This window comes from Amblyomma mixtum, chromosome 2 (assembly GCF_055824585.1).
Source record: "Amblyomma mixtum isolate Tamu chromosome 2, ASM5582458v1, whole genome shotgun sequence".
Classification (NCBI taxonomy): Eukaryota; Metazoa; Arthropoda; class Arachnida; order Ixodida; family Ixodidae; genus Amblyomma; species Amblyomma mixtum.
The window spans coordinates 126,569,564-126,590,455 of NC_143013.1; the positions used below are offsets into that span (position 1 = coordinate 126,569,564).

The following is a 20,892-nucleotide window of genomic DNA, read 5'->3' on the forward strand; positions in this document are numbered from 1 at the left end:
AGGCGATGCTGATCATGGCGATGCTGAAAAGGAGCAGTGATAACACCGCCCCCTGTGGTGTACCTCGTGTACCCATAGAGTACGGGCCGTATTCCTCGTCCTCGATCTGGATGAGTGCCTCACGCGCAGAGGACGTATCTGACATAGGCGAAGAGCTTCGCCCCGCAGTTAGTGGTGTTCAAGAGTATGTACCATTTTTAACGTTGTCAAGCGCCCCCTTAAGATCGTCGGATAGAATACCCTGGTCGTTTTGTTGCATGCCTGTCGGTCGTATTATGTCCCTGTGTAGTTGGGGTAGGACATCCTGTGCAGACATGTGCGAGCGGAACCCGAACACAGTGTCTGCACAGAGCCCCCTAGCCTCCATGTATGGAGAGACGCGATCCGGAACCATCGTCTCCATGAGCTTTCGCACACACGAGGTCAATGATATGGGTCTCAAGTTGTCCGTAGTCACGGCTTTACCACGGCCGGTAGCCACGCGTGACCTGTAGACGCGGAGCACTGCGTTCCAAGACGCTTTCAGTTGCGCCGCGGCGGCCGGTAGCCACGCGTGGTGGTGGTGAAAATATTTTAATGAAATAGTTTACGAGGTTGTAGCGGCGGTTGGAGCTCTCAGTCCGGAACCCCATTGGCGTAGGCTGCTGTCCGGGCTCTTTCAATGAGTTGTTTTTGACTCTTTTCATCCGAGCTGGTCAGAGCTCCCTCCCACCCCTTCTACGTTGGCTGGTTATTAACAGTGATCGCCTGATTTCGTTGGCAGGCCCATACCATATGGTGCAGGTTCGCCTTCGCCCCGCAGAATTTGCATTGTGAGTCAAATGACTCCGGTTCTATGGCATGTAGTCTTCGTGGGTTGTTGTGAGTGTTGGTCTGTAGCTTTCGGAGGTGTTCCTCCCATTTATCGACTGTCTTAGTCGGCGGAGGGTTGACCCGACGGGATAATCTTAAGTGCTGAAGTATGTCATTGGAAGTTAGTAGTGGGGTAGGAGGTTCCACGGCATCCGCACTGGGTGCCCGGGGAAGAAATGCTCGGGCTGAGGCATGTGCGCTCTCGTTCTCTGGGATGCCCTGGTGACCTGGTACCCATATTAAGTGTTTGTGTGTAGGTTTGTAGCCACGGGTCTAGCTATCTTCCAGGATTTTAGCTGCTAGCGGGGCGACCCTGCCCATGAGGCAATTGCGATACGTTTGGTTTGGTTTGGTTTGGTTTGGTTTATTGGGGTTTAACGTCCCAAAGCAACTGAGGCTATGAGAGACGCCGTAGTGAAGGGCTCCGGAAATTCGGCCACATGGGGTTCTTTAACGTGCACTGACATCGCACAGCACACGGGCTCTAGAAGTACTCCTCCAACGAAATTCCGCCGCCGCGGCCGGGATCGAACCCGCGTCTTTTGGGTCAGCAGCCGACCACCATTCGCACTAAGCCACCGCGGCGGCGCTAATTGCGATACGCTCTCTGTGAATCTGTGAGAATGTTTTCTGAGCTAGTGTGTGTTGCAGCTCGAGCAATCGCTACTTCTTCCGCAGCCAGTATGTCGTGGCTAACCAGTACTAGTCCGTCGACTGTTTTATTTTGTTGTACTACCGCGACGGCCGTCATTCCCTGCTCAGGACCCGCAGCATCGACATAAAACACGCCCTCGCGCCCGCTGTAGTGCCTTATCATGGTTTCAACTCGTGCTTGTCGTCTTGGCTGGTGAAAATCGGGGTGCATATTCCTGGGTAGTGGAGCTGCCTTTAGTTGTCCTCTCCATGAGACTGGGATGTCGCTTTTAGTGTCTAGCTGTCGGGATCAATTGATGTTTAAATCGCTCAGGACTTGTCGGCCTGTCCGAGTTGTGGAGAGCCGTACCACCTGCGCCGTAAGGTGTGCCTCTCTCCGCTCATCGATCGTGTTGTGCACAACCAGTCGCAAGAGCCGGACCGTCGATGTCGCAAGAGGGAGTCCCAGGGCTTTCTTGTAGGCTGTTCTGATCATGATGTCGAGGTTTTTCATGTCACGCTTCTTGAGGCGGAGGTAGGGCCCTACGTTGACGACGCGGCTTACAACGAAAGACTGTACCAGTCGCAGAGTATCCTGTTCTCGCATCCCTGATCATCCTGGCGACTTGCTCGCTCACGAGCCGTACTTTTCGGAGGGTGGGAAGGTTTTGCCGCTGTTATTTATGTACAGACCCAGTATCTTGAGGGTCTGAACATCCTCAATGGGTGAGTTGTCTACGCGGATGTTGATGGTGGCCTGATTCTTGCGTTGACGGAAGATTATGAGTTCGGATTTTTCGGGTGAGCATATTAGTCCACACGCCCGTGCATAATTTTGAACTGTTGTCGCTGCTGTTTCTAGTTGTTTTCAATCATTCACTCCATATTCACTCCGCTAATGGTCAAACGTGACTGCGGCCAGGTCACGCGAAGGCTTGGAAGTGCGAGTGGTATTGCTTTCTCCATATCCCTCCCTCTGCCGTAACCGAGTGTAGAGTAAGCATGAAATGTTTACAGGCATAACACGAAGCGTACGCGGACACGACGAGATGCAGGCCTGACAAGAATGTATACGCAGCGCGTTCGAAAGTGTCTAAAAGGCGTCATAGTAACATTCTAGAGCACTTTAATCCAAAAATGCTGAGCGTCATATATACAGCACCCATTTTAGCGAAGTAACCGTAAAAGTTTATTGTGTGTAAGCTTTCGCCCGCTATCGTAGGTTGGAGAGGCTCTAAATATTAGCTGTGCAAACGTTTAGTTGTACGTGTTCACTTTTCTGCGTTGTGGGTGTTCGGAAGGAACCGCAGGAAGGCTCTGGGACTAGTTAGCAGATTCTACTTCACCAAGTACATTGCGAATCCATAAAAATAAAGCAACCAATATTTGCGCATCGTCAGGATAAAACCACCACGCGTGATGAGGAATATGACATACGAATCGATGTGAAATTTTTGAAGCGTTACAACACGAAATAGGAAGCGCAATCGCCTCGAATCCAATATCCTAGGATGGCTCAAAACTCGGTGTTGAGACCGATATCTTAATCGATAAAAAATGGTTCGCAAATCTCAATGAAAAACACATGTTATATCGAAACGTTTTTTTTGTTCATTCCCCAAGTTTAGACATATACAGGATAAATAACTCCATGAGGTAGTCATCATCACCATCATCAACCCGCTGCTGAGCAAAGGCCACTCCCCTGTCTCTCCAATTAACGCCGTCCTTTGCCAGTTGTGGCCACCGTATTCCCACAAACTTCATAATCTTATCCACCCATCTAACTTTCTGCCACCCTCTGCTACGCTTGCCTTCTCTTGGAATCCACTCCATTACCCTTAAGGACCATCGGTTATCTTGCCTTCGCATTGCATGGCTTCCAAGCCCATTTTCTCCTCTTGATTTTGACTAGGAAGTCATTAACCTAGGTTTGTTCCCTCCCCCGCTCTGCCTGCTTCCGATCTCTTAAATTTACACCTATCATTTTTCTTCCCTTAACTCTCTGCGTTGTCCTTAACTTATGCAGAACCCTCTTCGTTAGCCTCCACGTTTCTGCCCATAGGTGAGGGCCGCTAAGATACAGCTATTGTACACTATTCCCCTCGAGGGATACTGGTAAACTGCCATTCCTGATCTGAGAGATCCTGCCATATGCGCACCACCCAAGTCTTATCCTACCAGTTATTTCCCTCTCATGGTACGGATCAGCGGTCACTACCTGCTCTAAGTAGACATATTCCCTTACTACTTCTATCCCCTCGCTGCCAAGTGCGAACTGCTATTCCCTTGCTAGACTATTGAACTTTACTTTGGTTCTCTGCATGCTAATTTTTAGAACCACCGTTCTGCTCTGCCTGTCTAACTCATTAGTCATGCTTTGACGTTTATGTCCGGAGTAACTTATCAAGGCAACGTCATCAGCGAACCGCAGATTAGTTAGGCTTTCTCCATTCACTCTTCTCCCCAACTGTTAACAATTCAGCCCTCGGAATACCTCCTGTAAGCAGACGGTGAATAGTATTGGCGAGATCGTGTCTGCCGGCCAGACGGCCTTCCTTATTAGAATTTTATTGCTCACTTTATGGATGACTAAGATAGTTGGGCAGTCGGTATAGGTATTTCATCTAATTCATCTTATATTTCATCTTATAGTTGTCCTCCGAACCAAGGAGACTGTTTGGTGTTGCAGGAGTTTTCTTATCACATCTTTGATTGCATTATCGTCAGGAAATTTTTTCCCACGCGGAACTTTCTCTGGGTTGCAAAAGAGAAAGTAATCACAGGCACCCACGTCTGACATAAGTTTCCACGAAGCCGCGTTTCCACAAAGCTTCACTTTGTGAGACTTGTATATTGATGCAGTGTCGTGAACAGACTTGTCGTAATGCATTTTCCGTCAACGCAACAAAGCATTTCGTTTTAATTTCTCAAGTAATGTCTGCGTTATTGAAGCATACGTTCCTCCAGCCATATTCTTATGTGGCGTGCATATTAGTTATAAAACGCCTCCTCTATTCTAAAGGGCTGTTGCTATAATCTTTACAGCTGATGTTTGCACTCTAAAATTTGTGGTTAATAATGTTGGGAACCCTAATGCTTCCCTTGCACGAAGTTCGTAACCCCTTGATTCCTATCTAGGCCACATTTAATTACTCTTGCCATTGTGTCACTTCTAGATAATTTTTCGAACTGAAGTGGCTGGTGTGTACATGTCCAGAAGTTGTCAACGTACTGAAGTAGATAACTTACTAGACGTTCAGAATAGGTTTGTCTTGCAGTAATAGATAATGTTGCCTTGTAATACTTTCAATTTTATTCAGCTGTCTCCCGGTATGCGTCTAAACTCTCTTGATTGGCTGCTTTTACGTTCCTGCTTATTCCAACGCCAATCGGCTCATTTGTTTTCTGTATGTTCGACGGGGCCTTGTGCCATTCGCACTCTAGTTGTCCATTGTTCTGTTTATGTTTTAAATAATGCTCCTTTGTACACAAAGTGAATATTAGAGGCTTTATTTTTCTGGCCGTGCTAATATGAAAATGGAAACTTGGCACCTAGAAACAAAAGTCGTGGCCAACTATTCATTTACATAGAACTTCGTTCGAGGTCTCATTTCCTCATATGGAACAGATACAGACTAGAGGAACCATTCGGTCTTATCAAGCGCCGCGCGATGCCCCAGCTGCCAGCTGACATAAGGAAAGTACCCTCAATGTTAGAGGAACGATAATCAGTTAATATTATAAGGAATAAACAAAAATACACGACGTCCTAGGTTAAATTAGGCGAAAGTCTTAAAATATTCTTAACTTTGGGGAAGGAAACTGAAAACTCATAGAGCTTTAAACAAAAGTCATTTCTCAGCTGCCGGAGAGAGAGAGAGAAAGAACTTTATTGAAGCACCAGTCAATGAACTCCATGAGAGAATTCCATCACCCCCGTCACCCCTGCCGATGATACTCAGATAGATTCAATTCAAAAGTTCAAGACAGCTAAGAAAAATTAGCAGTCGCATTACATTCCTAGCGGTAGTTTTACTGCCGCAGTGCTTTTGGCACGCAGACAACTTGAAAGGCTTTAGAAAACACCCCTAGACAAACGTTACAGGATAGCTTACCAGCAGGAGAAGCAGTAGTAGTTGTAGTTGTACTAATAGTTTGCGGTCGCAAATCGACTGAGGCCATAATGCGTCGTACGCTTCTGATTGCCGGACGTATTTAAATGGCAAAATCGGCGTGAGACGCCGTGCAATGTTTGCTCCTGATGGAATACTTAGCTGAACACAATGGCGATGCCAGAAGACCATCCGACATAACATTAGAAATTGTCATGCTCATGCTCATACCAAGTGTCTGTGTTCTTGCCTTATTTGTTTACTCGCTTAAGGCGTTCCTGTACAGCTTCGGTATATTGGTGTTCACCAATTCTTTCTTGTCGCGAATTGATTTCATCTGAGGAAAAATCCCATTGACAGTCTTCGTGTGCCACACGAGAACCTGTGAAAAAAAAGACAAAATTATGGCTATTACACACTCGCTACTGATGACTTCTCAGTCACTCACCAGAGCGGGCCTGAAATACTGAAATATCAGTTAGCCGTGCCAATCATTTTTAGTAGTAGTAGTACTAGTAGTAGTAGTAGTAGTAGTAGTAGTAGTAGTAGTAGTAGTAGTAGCAGTAGTAATAGTAGTAGTCAGATTCACTTTATTTCGGAAAAGTTCAAACACTTTTTAGAACTAGCCACAGCCCAAAAGCTAAAGAAAATAGCTTGAAGATGCCTGTCGCTCATCTAAAAGCTGTTACAAAAATAAATAAAATAAACGCATACAGACAACGGTGGCATGTCGCATACGAGCACACAATAGCAAAGGAATTACAATATTTCCTGTTTAAGATATTGTTTTACAGAGAAGTAGTTTTGAATCTAGGCAAAAACATTAAAACTAAACGAAATGCATTTGAATGTGACACACTGGTTGGTCGATGACAAACGGGAAAAGGACACTGATACATACACATATTACAATATATAGCAAGAAGATATGGAATATTATTTACAAAGTACACTTCTAAATCATGTGGTCGGAGCTTATACATGCTAAGCTTGTTAGATTCGTAACTGTTTAGAACATGAGGTATAAGGAAATTAAGTGCTAGTTTGCATAATTTGTTCTAGCGCGTGGAAGTGTCCATTTCTCAGTAAATCGGCTTTGAGCGTAATGCCTGAACCCGGCGCAAAGCAATGTGTCTCTATCAAGAAGGATATATTTAATGTCCCGCTTCCACTCAGAGAAGAATGAAGGCCATTCGCGAAAAATGTCAGCCAAACTGTACGAAAAACTATGTGGGATATAAAAAAACTGGCTAATTATACGGAAAAATACTATGTAAGAAGTTTCCAATATATGAATTTCAAGGGTGCACGTGAAGAATTTCGAGATCTATGGGCCACTGAAACTGCCGTACACTTGACTACGGTCCTCCGTTCTCAGTTAAGCGCTATGCCAAATACAGTTAAAGACAGATGGCGTAACAGTCGCGGTTTCGCGCTTCTTGCTGGCGTCAAGTTTCACCTGTCGCTACTTCAGGCTTTGGCGCTGCCGTGGGTGCCCTCGGTTCTATTACGAAGCAGCTCCCTGCAGCAAAACGGTACCTGTCATGCAACTTCAGCTAATGGCGTCACCTTTCAGACGATTGTGCAAGTCTCCTGTTCGCACGCTGGCCCTAAGTCTCTCTCGTATCGCCTCCAGGTGAGCAGCAGAACGAGTCGTGAGTGAGAGAAGGAGGAGAAGCGAGACAGAGAAGTTGGCACGGGAACGAAGCTGAGGTCGATTCCGGAGTCAAGCAGATAAACTCATGAATCGAGTTCCTGGGGAATCAGCTAGGCAGAAGACACTCGCGCAAATGAAATAATCGCAGCAGAAAGTAGGGAAAGAGCTCGCTGCCGAAACATCCTGACGGCTGCCAGGCCACAGTACTGCGTTATAAGCGGCCGGCCTCGGTTATTATATAAACGTCGCTGGAATAAAGCGATTGCCGGCAGTATAACGCAATGTTATTCTCACCTGTAGCTCGTAACAACTTAAACCTCACAGCCCAGCTCGCCGGAGCATAGGCAAAGCGAACGCAAACCTAAGTTTGGTGCAGTCGCCGACCGTTAAATGCATACCTACATTGTCCCTGGCCTTCCATATATCGCCACTGAGCCCAGCTTTTCTCTCTCTTAAAGCGCAGTTGTTAATTTCTCCCCCCCCCCCCCCCCCGCTTACCCTGTCGTGTTCGTCTGTGGCTCACGCTGACGCCTGACCACTTAAGCGCAGCTCTTTCGCCGCGATCAGGTCACCAGCCCGCACACGCAGTCTGCGCCTCGTGCATCGTGCAACATTCGCTATCGTGCAGCGGGGCGAGCGGTTGCAAGAAGCCAAACGCTTCAAAATTCTCTCTTACATCACATGGTTGGGGCATGCCAAAAAAAAATCCGGATATTGACAGAACCAGTGAACCTACAATTGAGGACTGGGAGGCCGGCCTGTCCAGCTCACATCCGCCAGACGAAATAAGGGCCCAACTAAACTAACCTCGATTAATTCTGTTCATTAAATGTTTTTCACAAACACATACCTCTAAGATATTCTCTGGGTGTCTGCGCAGGAATTACAAAACAGTTATAAGAGGAGGCGCTGCAGCACTCATGCATCATGTGGACGCCTGGACCGTACCGACTAGAGACTAGGGAAGAGTTGAAAGACGCCCCAACAAGTCACTTGGTAATCGGTAATTACTGCACGCCTGTTTTTACTGACAGCGCTGTTACGATTTTTAGATAAAGGCAATCGTAAACGCGCTGCCTACGCAGAAGCACTGAGCCGATGCCGCCAAGATCCAGCTGTAGAAGCTGCCCAAGCAGAAGCGCAGCGCCGATGTTGACAGTATCCAGCTGTAACAGCCGTTTTAATAGTTCAGCTTAATGCAATGCATATATTGCAATGTAGAGCAATTTGCTGTCCTGATTAGTTCAGTTGGTAATGCTATATACTGCCCCGGACAACCGGTGGTCCCGGGTTCGGTTCCCGGACCAGGACGAATTTTTCTGAAAATGATAAGATTCTGAGAAATCCGTGCAGATTTCCTTTGTAGCCGTCAGGCTGCGCTCACACGGACGCTGCTTAGTAATTACTCTTGAAGTGAATACTTGAACTTCACGGTCACTGAGCTTCACTTCGCTATCAGAGATAAGGTCCCATCGCGAATCAATTTCTCGTAAGAACCCTCATCAGTCCAACTCAAAGTAGCCATCTGCAACGCGTAAACTACAGAATGTAAGCTGCTAGAAGTTCGAGTGCATTAGACATTAATGCCGGCGCTATTTACAATTCCTTATTGTTGAATCTAAGAAACAAAGTTCAAAGCTCTCGTCGCGCGAATGCGATGGGAAGTAGTAATGAACGCCATGTGTCAGACGCGTGTCTGGTGCAGCGGTATTCATCGCCAGCAGTGCGGAAAGAGGAACATTTCAGATGTCGCTCCGTGAAGGCAGTTGCATCAGCCATGGGGTAGTAATCCGAGTGGGGCGCGAGAGAGTGCATACCTCTGTGCAGTTGCTGGCGAGCGGCTCGAGTTCATCGCGGTCCACGCCGAGGCTAGTGAGAAAGTCCGTCTCCAGCATGCCCTGCTTGTGGGGCATCTGGAGGTCCTCAGCGGCGAGCACGAGCTGAAGGTTGACGGCGAACCCGGCCATGTCCACAGGAAAGCGGCGACGAGTCGGGAGGTAAGCGTCGTGGAATCCAACCACACGACCCTCGGGCGACACCACGGGTGAGCTGATGCCGAAGGCGCTTATCAGCCCCACCGGAAACACGCCCACGACGCGAACCCGCGCCATCTGAAGCAGAACGCGTTTCAATGAACGTGTCAGAAAGCTCACACAGTTTAATTCGGGTGCCTACGCTGTTCCTAATTCTCACAACTCAACACTAAGCCTTACTAAGCGTAGAGAGCAGGTCTAGTTGGGGACCGGTTACGTGTTTTCCCCTTTGAAGAATGGACACTGCGGAGGCGGGCGGATGAAAACGTGGTCGCGTAATTGTACGACGACGCATGAAAGATGGAACCTTGAAAGCGTTTAAAAATTCGCCCTTGATAACCCCGTCCTGTTCTGGAAGGTCATGGACCCCGCGTCCTCAATCATCTTTTTCCTCTGCCTTGTGTTTTTCCCTCTAGAAACGTGGTCCACAAAGAGTTACATCTTGTGTATTCTACAGATTCTCTGCTTTGGAATAATTGAAGAGACTCCGTTATTCTGCGACACTACTGCCTTATAAGCAACATGTCAGAACGAGGTGATCGGTAACTCTGCATGGTACGTCGCGTAGGCTAAATGAATATAAGGCCATCTCTCGTGCAAGAGCTCTGCGACTGCCCAGAATGCTATGCGTTCTCATCACCCCCGTCACAAATCAATGAACTTGTTTATTTGAAGGACTACGAAACAACCCATGGACAAGCACATTTAAGTACGACGGCTTAAAAGCATACGTTTAAAGATGTCTATAGAATATCGTATTTGTTTACAACGAAAACTCTAAATCGGACCCCCCCTCCCTTCCTTTCTTGGAATCGCACCGCAGTGCGCGCAAACTCCATGGAGCGAAAGAATCAGGGCCACCAGATACAGTCTTAGGTGTGTTTTCCGGGCCGCTCTCCTTACCGTTAAGAGCCCGAGACACAAGCTACAAACTAGGCAGTAAAAGGTGACAGAAGTTGACCAGTAAGCTCACCTGTGAAAATATGCCATGGTCATACGAATTATCGTCGTCGGCGAAGTACAGAACCCCAGGCAATGTGGCGTTGGCACGCAGCCAGGCAAGCGCCTTCATTCGCTGGGTGACTCCCCTGCCTTTCTGGTGCGACCGATACTGGGCTGGAGTTCTCGCCACGAGTTGGACGCCAGGCAGGCCAGAGCGACGAATTATGCGACGAACCTGCGAGTCCCATTCGCATATTGTTTGGCAGCATGAATACAGCATGTAGCCATCAGAACATGCGCACGAACTGCTCATGACCTGCAGTTCGTACCCACGTTCCTGTTCTGCAGAAGAGCAGTGTACTGTGCCAGGGAAACTTATCATACAAATGCAGGTTGCTAATGCTAAACGCAGGAGCAATTACACTCATGCATTAAGTAGTTCAATCTGTGTATTCATTTTTTCATTTGTTTATTTAAACATTTTTTGTTTGCTTGCTTGCTCGCTTGTTTGTTTGTTTCTTTATTTCGTTGTTTGTTTGTTTGTTTGTTTGTTTGTTTGTTTGTTTGTTTGTTTGTTTGTTTGTTTGTTTGTTTGTTTGTTTGTTTGTTTGTTTGTTTGTTTGTTTGTTTGTTTGTTTGCTCACTTCATCGACAGCGCCTGGCCACGCCACCCCAAGCTAACCAGACCGATCTCAAGATCATCGTTCGCATGAAATGGCGTCATTACATAGCCTTGTCACATCATCCATTTCTTATGTCACCCAATGACTCATTCCATTTGCACATGCAATGGGCACTCGCCGCTGTGACTAAGAGGCTTTGGCTTTCAGCTGCTGATGCCAAGGCCACGGGTTCGATCGCAGCCGCAGCGGCCGTATTTCGATGGCGACAAAAGATGAAAACGCCCGTGTGCTGTGCCATGTCAACGCATGTTAGGAACCCCAGGTGGTCTAACAAATCTGGGGCCATTCACGACGGCGTACCACAATATCCACGTGTCGATTCGGGACATTAAGCTCGACAGTTTCCTCTTTTTTGCTGTTTGCATACAGCTTGCTCTGAAAATCCCGTCAAATTTACAACAGTGTCTCTTAAACTTTGAAATGTAAATTATCTGAAGAATACTGAGAGCTTTTTAATGGAGGCCGCAGAACGGCCTGAGCTTTCATATTAATATACAAGCAAGCATCGTCTCTAGCTTCTAAATTTGCGAAATGGTTACCAGACGTACACGCAGTGACGTAGATAAAGACTAAGTTTACAGGGACAGTTACAGAACTGAAGCGCATAAATCAAGGCAATGATAACGTGACCAACATTTGATATTGCAGTAATTAAAAAATAAGATTCACACAATCTGCCACACAATTTGCCAAGCGAGGCGAGTACTATCATGTTGGCATTCATTAGATTTCCGTGTTTATCTAATAAACAATGATTTCCCGAATCTCCAACTGTTAACAGCATACACATTGACATATCTAATAAATACACACTCAGATAGCTCCTAATTTACTCTTGTAATGCGGGATACTGAAAATTACACGCATCGATTACCGTCGGTCTTAAGTGCGTTATTAAGGAGACGGGAACGAAACCTTAGGCTTGTTGCTATGACATCATTGCTTATCAGGGGCGTAGCCAGGGGAGGGGCTTATGGGGCTTCTGCCCCCCCCCCCCCCCCCCCGCCCCGAAATTTTCTCGAACTGTCACCGACCGCAGCATGGCCCAAGTATATATCGCGACTTCTGCTATCATAGTTTTCTTCTTGCCTGGATGGTCTGTTTTTCTGTGTGTAAAGTTTACCATCTCTGATTGCGCGAGATGTTTATTTGCCTCGATTGACGCATTATACAGAGTGACATTTTCTTAGATACGTAGATTTAATAGAGACACACGTGTATTTAAATATCTTGTTGCGAGGTTCTGTGTATCCATACAGTGACTTTGTTTCCAGTGACACTTTTCTGTGCTTCATCAAGTTGCATCTTGGCATTTCTAATACTCCGTTTTTATCTTCGCACTTTTAATGTATATTTTGCAAAACTCATCGTTTATACATGTGCTCGCTCTGGCGACTAAAATTTCGGTGCAATTACATGACCGGTGACAGCTGCTGCTGCGCAGTACACTGGAATGAAGGACAGCGTCACTGAGATTTTTCCCTGGCCATTGCATAAGTACAAAAATGTAAAGTTCTTGAGCGCCAAATATTCAATAAAATATTAACTGCATTACGACAAAGACGACAAATATTCGTTAAAATATTTGTCCTGTACTTGGTCGTTTCATGGCCTTTACGGTTTTCACATCAGCGGCATGCATTGCTTTGCTGGTTTCGGACTGTTATAGTTTGACTTGGTGTGATATTTTCTTCACTTATTTAATACGCAAAAACATGGAAACATTGGTATCAGCTATGTCTGCCACGATTTTTAAGACATACGAATGCATTATTTAATTTTAAAAAATGCATATTTCACTTGTCTAGACAGTGCACAGCATAATCTAATGCACAGTGGCATTGTCAATGGCAATGCAGTTATTATTCTTGCATTTGATCGTTCCACAAATTCTTGAGGACACCGCGCTGCAACATGAACTCCTTCCTGAACAAAATTATATATATATATATATATATATATATATATATATATATATATATATATATATATATATATATATATACATGAGAGAAGCCAACAGCCACAGAAACCAAGGGAAACAGGGGATTTTTAATTTATTTATTTTGAGCTGTTGTTCGATTAGAATATTACTGAATATGTTATCGCTTCAAGCTAATTGATTAGAAAAGCAGAAGAAAAAACGACCACATGCCGCCGGTGGGATCCGAACCCACGACCTCCGAGATAGATATATATATATATATATATATATATACATATTGTAGCGTGCAACGCGAATAGAACACCGGCGCAGAGAGGAAAAACCTGCGGCGGTCCCTCAGTGGTTCGAGCGCGCGCGCGAGAGACAACCAACTTCTTCCTCTACTAGCGCATGCACTACTACTGTCTCTTCGAAGGCATGTATCACTGCCCCCCTCTTCTGCAGCATCGCCACGATGCGGCTAGGAGAGAAAAGACAGCGAGAGGGTAGAACACAGCTGCAGGGAACCGCAGTTCAGTCAGGTACCCGGTCGTGGTAAGGCTTCATGCGAACAACGTGCACGACTTCAGTTCGGTGCGACCGGCGCGATGAAGGAGCTGTCGGGGAGTGAGCAACTGCGTAAGTCACTTCACTGATGCGGCGCACTACTTCGTAAGGGCCGAAGTATCGGCGCAGCAACTTTTCAGGAAGCCCACGGCGACGAACAGGTGTCCAAATCCACACAAGGTCGCCGGGCGCGTAACTGACGAAATGGCGTCCAAGGTTGTACCTAGCGGCGTCAGTCTCCTGTTGGCGGTTAATTCGCAGGCGTGCCAATTGCCGCGCTTCGTCAGCACGCTGAACGAAGGTGTCTACGTCGAGGTCAGCGTCAGAGTCGCAGTAAGGGTCGACGGGCAACATAGCATCCAACGGAGTGGTCACCTGCCGACCAAAGACAAGCTGAAAGGGGGTCAGTCGGGTTGTTTCCTGCAAGGCGGTGTTGTACGCAAACGTTACGTATGGCAGAATGGTGTCCCAAGCTCGATGCTCGACATCAACGTACATTGATAGCATGTCGGCTAGTGTGCGGTTAAGTCGCTCTACCAACCCGTTTGTCTGCGGGTGATACGCCGTAGCACGTCGACGGCTCGTGTGCGTCAGAGTCATCACGGACTTGGTTGAGCGGGCCGTGAAAGCAGTTCCCCGGCCAGTAACAACAACGGCGGGTGCTCCATGACGCAAGACAATGTGTGGACGAAGAACTGCGCCACTTCAGCAGCAGTGCCTTTGACAAGAGACGTGGTCTCAGCGTACCGTGTGAGGTAGTCAGTCGCAACGACTATCCAACGCTTTCCAGACGAAGACTTCGGAAATGGACCAAGGAGGTCCATGCCCACTTGTTGGAAAGGGGTCTTCGGTGGATCGACGGGGTGAAGAAATCCGGCTGGTTTCAATGGAGGATTCTTCCGACGTTGGCATTCACGGCATGTTTTTACGTAGGCCCGCACCGATGGGAGTAACCCGGGCCAATAATACTTTTGTCTAATCCGCGCGAGTGTACGGCTGACACCAAGGTGGCCGGCGGTTGGTGCATCATGACAGGCACTCATGATCTCATACCGCAGCTGTGATGGTACGACAAGTAGGAACACTTCTTCGCTGTTGGCAAAGTTGCGCTTGTAGAGAACACCAGACCGTAAAGTGAAGGCGTGAAGCCCTCGAAGAAAAACACGCGGAATGGGAGCTTCACTGCCTTCGAGGTAATCGATGAGCGGCGCCAACTACGAGTCCGCCCTCTGAAGCTGCTCCATTTGGGTGGTACTAACAGAGCCCAGGAAAAGAAAATCATCGGTGGCTTCTTCGGTATTGATTGGGATAGGCGCGCGCGACAGACAATCCCCAGCCTGATGTTTACGTCCAGACTTGTAAACTACTGTTAAGTCGTATTCTTGCAAGCGTAAGCTCCATCTAGCCAAGCGTCCTGAGGGGTCTTTGAGGCTCGCCAGCCAGCATAAGGAGTGGTGCTCGCTTACCACATGGAAGGGTCGTCCGTAGAGGTACGGTCGGAACTTGCAGATGGCTCATATCACTGCAAGACATTCTTTCTCCGTCGTAGAATAATTTGTCTCGGAGCGTGTAAGTGTTCGACTAGCATAACTGATGACCCGTTCTGCACCGTCTTGCCACTGGATCAGTACTGCACCAAGGCCAACATTGCTGGCGTCAGTGTGGATGTCCGTGGCAGCATGCTGGTCGAAATGGCCGAGTATCGGAGTGCTTTGCAGACGGCTGCGAAGCTCGATAAATGCTGCCTCTTCCTCGGTCCCCCACAGGACGGGCGTGTCGTCACGGGTCAGTGCGTTCAGCGGTTCCGCGATGTTCGAGAAATCTTGAATAAAGCGCCTATAATAGGAGCACAGGCCCAAAAACCGGCGAACGGCCTTCTTGTCAGTTGGGCGTGGAAAACCTGAGACGGCAGCGGTCTTGTCAGGGTCCGGGAGAACACCTTGTGCGCTGACAACACGACCAAGAAAGCGAAGTTCCTCAAAGCCAAAATGGCATTTCTCGGCTTTGATGGTGAGTTGCGCGGATTTGAGCGCTTGTAGCACAGTGCGCAACCGCTCCAAGTGTTGGTCAAAGGTGGTCGAAAATATAACGACATCGTCCAGGTACACCAAGCAGGTCTGCTATTTCAAGCCGGAGAGAACAGTGTCCATCATGCGTTGGAACGTGGCCGGTGCTGAGCACAGACCAAATGGAAGCACTTTAAACTCATAGAGGCCGTCAGGCGTCACGAAAGCCGTCTTCTCCCGGTCTCGCTCGTCCACTTCGACTTGCCAGTACCCGCTTTTAAGATCTAATGACGAGAAGTATCGGGCATTCCGCAATCTGTCGAGCGCGTCATCTATCCTGGGCAGCGGGTAAACGTCCTTTTTGGTCACGTTGTTAACTTTCCTGTAGCCCACGCAGAAACGCAGAGTATTGTCCTTTTTTTTGACAAGAACCACAGGCGATGCCCACGGACTGGTGGACGGCTGAATGACATCGTCTGCAAGCATCTCGGCAACCTGATTCTGAATGGCTTCTCTCTCCACCGGGGAAACACGATAGGGGCGCTGGCAGACGGGTCGCGTAGTCTCATCAGTGATGATACGATGCTTGGCGAGTGGAGTTCGGCCGACCTTCGAGCATGTAGCGAAACAGTCCGCAAAGTCTGCCAAGAGGTCCGACATAAGATCCCTCTGAACCGACGGCAGGGCAGGGTTTATTCTGACTGACTGAAGAACGTGCTGTGGGCCAGCATACTCCGGAGTGGGTCCTCCCACGGTGCACAATCCCGGAACCTCAGCAACGTCGTGGAGGAAGGCAATAGCCATGCCTTTGGCCAGGTGCTGATATTCGTTGGCAAAGTTAGTCAGGAGGACGTGAGTGCGGCCGTCACGTAGTTGGACGAGGCCTCTTGCAACGGCAAGTCCCCACTTAAGCAGCAGTGAACTATGGCTGTCCGCTAGGCCCTCGTAGTCGTGAAAGAGGTCATTCCGCACGAGCACCAGAACACTGCACCGCGGCGGCACCGTAACGTCGTTCTCGACAATGCGAAGAGCGTTGCTGCAGGGATCGCGGGAGTCAAAGCGCGCCACGGCCTGTTTGGTCGAGAACGTGACACGTGCCTCCTGAAAGTCAATCACAGCGCCGTTCGTCTGCAGGAAGTCGATCCCCAGAATCAACTCTCTGGAACACTCGGGGAGTACGACAAATTCACCAACGTACATGAAACCACTAATCCCAACTCTAGCCGTGCACTTGCCTACAGGGGAAATTAGGTGGCCACCAGCGGTGCGAATGGGGGTCCCCGTCCACGGTGTCAGAACCTTCTTGAGTTCTGCAGCAAAGGCACGGCTCATAACAGAATAATCAGCACCGGTATCGAGCAGCGCGGTAATCTGAGTGCCATCAATTGTCACACACAAATCGGATGCAGCGTATCTGATACTGTCGCTGCCTCTCTCTGTCGAGGTATCGTCGGCTCGAGGGTTGAACGATGGAGGATCTTGACACGTCCCGACGTCAGCGGCCTTGCCTCCAGAGGTCGCTGGTGTTAGTTTTCCCGACGCGGACTCGGCGATGCGACGGCCAGCAGAGCTACTCTGGCGGCCAGGGCTGGAAGAGCGATAACGGAGAGGCGAAGGCGAACGGGACTCGCGCCTTCCAGCGTAAACAGGGTTCTGGCGTGCCCAGAGATGCTGCGCAAACTCATGCGGTCGTTCGCCGTTCTAAGGGCAAGGTGCGACGGGATGGAAACCGCGAAGGCCCACTTGGCGGTACGGACACGCTCGGTAGAGGTGACCGGGCTCCCCACAGTGGTAGCAAAGAGGCCTGCGGTCCGCTGTACGCCACAAATCCGACTTGCGAGGGCGTGGACCAGCTGTAGCAGATGCGGTGGCGGAATATGCGGTGATGTTACTCACGGGGGTCGTAGGGGTCATAACGTAGCCAGGCATGTTTGCGTGACACGTACCGATGTTGGTCACGCCAGGCGTCGGGGTAATGGGACCGTAGCCAGTCGTGCGACGTACAACGGATGCGTACGTAGGTCTCATCGAACCGTGGCGGCGCTTCGGGGACAGGAGGCGCCTGCGAAACCTGTCGCACCTCGTCCCTGACGACTTCGGTCAGCGCTGCCAGCGGCGTAGGTGCAACCTGGGGCAGATGGATCCGTTTAAGTTCCTCCCGAACAACTGAGCGAATTAGTTCGCGCAGTGTGTCTGCACTGCCGCCGAGACACGACGAAAAGCCTTCGGGCACCATGCTGTTGATGCCCCGTTGTACTGGCGGGCCCGTTGTTGCAGCGTCGTCTCCATCGTGGTCGCCTCGGTTATAAATTCCGCCACCGTGCGGAGTGGGCTGCGCACGAGGCCCGCGAACAGCTCCTGCTTAACTCCACGCATGAGATGGCGCAGCTTCTTCTCCTCTGTCATGTTGGAGTCGGCGCGCTTGAAGAGACGGGCCATATCTTCGGTATACATGCGCACACTTTCGTTCGTGCGCTGATTTCGGGAGTGCAGCGCAGCTTCAGCATTCTCCCGGCGGTCAGCGTTGGGGAACGTGGCCAGGAGACTCCGGCAAAACGCCTCCCAGGTGGGAAGGGTAGCCTCGTGGTTCTCAATCCACGTCCTGGCAGACTCTTCAAGGGCAAAGTAGACGTTATTTAGGTTGCGCTCGTCGCACCAACCGTTCTAGCGTGCCACCCACTCGAAGGTCTCCAGCCAATCCTCAGCGTCTTCGAACACGTCACCGTGAAAAGATGGCGGTGTTCGCGGTGGGTGGCAAAGGATCGGCGCCAGGGGCCTGGTGTCAGCGGCCATGGCAGTTGGGCTCGACGGTAGAGGCTGGATCGGCGGCGGGGACCTGGTGTCAGTGGCCATGTCAGTTGGGCTCGGCGGTCGAGGCTGCGTCGTCCTTGTTGGCGGGGGAAGGAGCCCAAATTCAGGCGACTCTCCGCGGAGACGGCGGCTGGGTCGCTGGTGAACCGGTGTGAGGTCCTTAGTGACGCTGTACGAAGTGCGTGGGTCCGGAAGCGTACCCAGCACTGCTCCACCAAACTGTAGCGTGCAACGCGAATAGAACACCGGCGCAGAGAGGAAAAACCTGCGGCGGTCCCTCAGTGGTTCGAGCGCGCGCGCGAGAGACAACCAACTTCTTCCTCTACTAGCGCATGCACTACTACTGTCTCTTCGATGACATGCATCAATATATATATATATATATATATATATATATATATATATATATATATATATATATATATATATATATACAGGGTTTGTTCTGAAAGTAGTAGGACTGGTTTTTTTCCTGGACGAACTGGCGGACGAGAGGTGGTCTGCGCTTGCAGGATCGTTGAAGGGGGATATTGGGAATGCTGGGGAAAATCGGCAGTAGGCTCTCGGCCGTTCAAGAGAGGAGGTCGCTTGTACTGTGAACCCCTGTAGAAACGTCACGTCACGCAGAATCGTCGAGCGTTTACTGGATCAGCGATACGCGATCAAATTTTGAGTAAATCTTGGTAAAACGGGTAAAGAGACTCACAATATGATTAAGAAAGCCTACGGTGACGCTTCCATGGGTAGATCAGGTGTTTTTGAGTAGCACAAGCTTTTCCGAGAAGGTAAGGAAAGAGTGGAGGAAGACGACCGCTCCAGACGCCCTTCGACCAGCAAGGCCAACGAAAATGTGTAGCGAGTGAAACATTTACGTAACAGTGATCGTAGAATGTGTATCAGAATGATTTCTGATGACTTGAGCATTCCTCAAACCCAAGTTTTTGAGATCGTGACAGAAAACTTATCCATGAGGAAAACGTGCGCGAAGTTGGTGCCGGGAGTGTTGTCAGAGGAGGAAAAGGCCAACCGGTAGGATCTTCTTCATCCTGTGAATGAGGACCCCGATTTTTTGCCCAGCACAAGGCGGCAACGCTGCCTCAGCCCCCCTACCGCCTCGACGTGGCCCCGCCAGACTTTTTTCTATTCCCGAGAATAAAATCGACGCTCGAGGGGAAACATCCCGGATCGGTAGAGGTGGTTCAACAGGCCGTGACGAGGGACCTAAACAGCATTCCGGTCCAGGCGTTCCTGGAGGCGTACGAAAACTGTAAAACTCACTGGCAGCAGAGTGTAGGTGCGGAAGGGTGCAACCTTGAAAAATTGTAATCGTTTGTACTATTCTCTTGAGTAAATTTTGTTTAAAAAAATGAGTCCTACTACTTTCAGGACAGACCATGTATATTGTCATCTGCCATTGGTATCATTGCTCGTCTGCGTCGCATTCTCCCGACCAAGGTAAAATTAATGTTGTACAATGCACTGGTGGTATCTGTCATGCAGTATTGCATCGTGGTGTGGGGCACAACTGGCGTGACAAACTTGAAGAAACTACATTTGCTACAAAAAAGAGCTGCACGTTACATAGCTGATGTCCATTATACATACTCCACAGAACCACTTTTTCCAAAATATGAAATTCTTCCTGTGTTTTGTTTTTATAATTACAGGTTGATGTTGTGCTACAAAGGTTTTGTAAAGTTTGGCATTGATTATACAATTCATCTGGCAAAACTCCAAACAAACACAAATATTCGTCAGACCCGACATAAAGAAATGTGGTTTGTACACACCCCGAGAACCTCCTATGATGAACAATCTCTATCTTATACATTACCTTCGCTGTTAAACTTACTAGACCGACAAAATTTTGATCCCTCCAGAAACCAAAACTGTCGCATTAAACGTTTTTGTCAACTTCTTCATTTGCAAGGCTAAACCATGCCTTCCTATTCGCCTAATTTTGTTCACCACTGTTGCTTATGTGTGTTGATTTATCTGTATTACCTTTTGTTGCTTCTCCGATTGATTGCCTTCTTGTTTCATTCTGTATTACCCGTTGTTGTGTGATATTTTATTTTAATTTTTGTGTAAGACTGGCCGTCATCCTGCTGTCATGCCAACTAACAAGGGGTCGGGACCTGGTCAAGCTGTTCGAGCTTTTAGTCCCGTACTCCTCCTTTTCTAAGGAAATAAATTGATTGATTGATTGATTGATTGATTGATTGATTGATTGATTGATTGATTGATTGATTGATTGATTGATTGATTGATTGATTGATTGATTGATTGATTGATTGATTGATTGATTGATTGATTGATTGATTGATTGATTGATATAGCACAATAAGATAAACGTACTTGGTTGCTAGAAATAAGATGCGAAATTGAGAAACGCTTCTTTTAAGTAAACATTTATTGGGAGTCGACGTTTCGGACAGGGCCTGTAAGTTACATGGATCTTGGTTCTCTTCTTAAAGGGTCTTCATCTGTACAGGTGTTCGACACATGAGCCAAAACAAGCAGACGATGCATGAGGAAGAATGGCTCAAGGGACAGAACAAAACAAAAAATTAACAAAAATACACAAACGGAACAGGGAGGGGGAAGAGTAAATGTCGTCGCCCGCCACCCACGTATGCGGTCGCGGGGAGAAAAGACGCAAAAAAAAC

At 48.4% G+C, this 20,892-nt stretch overlaps 1 protein-coding gene and 1 pseudogene across 3 annotated transcripts in view; both read right to left on the reverse strand.

Annotated features, from left to right (window-relative positions):
• Nucleotides 1-5,360: 5,360 nt before the first annotated feature.
• Nucleotides 5,361-20,892, reverse strand: part of LOC149360801 (galactosylgalactosylxylosylprotein 3-beta-glucuronosyltransferase S-like) — a 37,732-nt gene continuing 22,200 nt past the window's right edge. For all 3 annotated transcript variants that reach the window (XM_089572520.1, XM_089572518.1, XM_089572519.1), the window contains 3 exons: nucleotides 10,264-10,467; nucleotides 9,075-9,368; nucleotides 5,361-5,982 (listed from right to left, as the gene is read on the reverse strand). In XM_089572520.1, coding sequence (XP_089428646.1) covers nucleotides 5,860-5,982; nucleotides 9,075-9,368; nucleotides 10,264-10,467 — 621 coding nt within the window. In that variant the 3' untranslated portion in view covers nucleotides 5,361-5,859. The remainder of the gene's footprint in view (nucleotides 5,983-9,074; nucleotides 9,369-10,263; nucleotides 10,468-20,892) is intronic.
• On the reverse strand, nucleotides 10,520-17,701 carry LOC149360802 (uncharacterized; annotated as a pseudogene).